The 725-nt window shown below is 64.3% G+C and overlaps 1 protein-coding gene across 1 annotated transcript in view; it reads right to left on the bottom strand.

Moving 5' to 3' along the window:
• Window positions 1-13: 13 nt before the first annotated feature.
• H696_00528 (hypothetical protein) overlaps window positions 14-725 on the bottom strand; it is a gene marked incomplete at both ends in the record, with an annotated part of 1,978 nt that continues 1,266 nt past the window's right edge. Inside the window, 3 exons of the mRNA XM_009494401.1 lie at window positions 14-311; window positions 434-524; window positions 608-703. Coding sequence (XP_009492676.1) covers window positions 14-311; window positions 434-524; window positions 608-703 — 485 coding nt within the window. The remainder of the gene's footprint in view (window positions 312-433; window positions 525-607; window positions 704-725) is intronic.

Genomic DNA, 725 nt, shown 5'->3' with positions numbered 1-725 from the left:
GGGGGGGGGGCGGTCAGCAAAGTCCCCAACCCCGGGCAGGGGGATCCCGCACCTTCACGGCCTCGTAGTTGACCAGCGAATCGCCGGCCCGCGTGGCGGCTTCATTGTCCGCGCGATTCATCACTCGCCGATGCTGGATGCGCCAAGATGTCACCCGGAAGGTGAAGGCAGTGTAAGCGGCCATGGTGGCCGCCGTGGCCGCGGCATACGGCCAGCCATACATCTGCGTGAGTACCGCGCACACGAGGCCCACTTCGAAGATGGTCGGGGCGATGTTGAACACCAGCGACTGCAGCACAAAGGCAATGCCCCTGGGGTGTTGTGACAGGAGAGAACCCCCATGCGATGTTAGTGCGCACCAGGGAAGACAAGCGGAAGGGAAAGGGGGGAGGGGGGGGGGAGAGGGAGGGAAGAGGAGAGTCATGGAACGCACTTGTTGCCACGGTCAAGAGCGCGCGTCAGGCCGGCCGGCTGCCGGCGCAGATGAAACGAGAGGTCCAACGCATGGAGGTGCGCAAAGGTGTCTGCCGGGATCCAAGACAAGGCAAGGGTCAGAAGACGCCCAGCAAAGGAGGCGGCAGAGCAGATGGGCGAGGGAGTGACGCACCACGTGCAGCCGTGCGCACGGCACCCTGAGACACCGAGGTGAAAACCGCATTGCGCAACTCATTGAAGAGAGAGGAGCCCGCGCGTGCAGCACCATCTGCATTGCAGGGGTGTCCGGA

This window comes from Fonticula alba (assembly GCF_000388065.1).
Source record: "Fonticula alba strain ATCC 38817 unplaced genomic scaffold supercont2.1, whole genome shotgun sequence".
Taxonomy (NCBI): Eukaryota; order Rotosphaerida; family Fonticulaceae; genus Fonticula; species Fonticula alba.
This window is presented reverse-complemented; position numbering and strand designations above follow the sequence as displayed.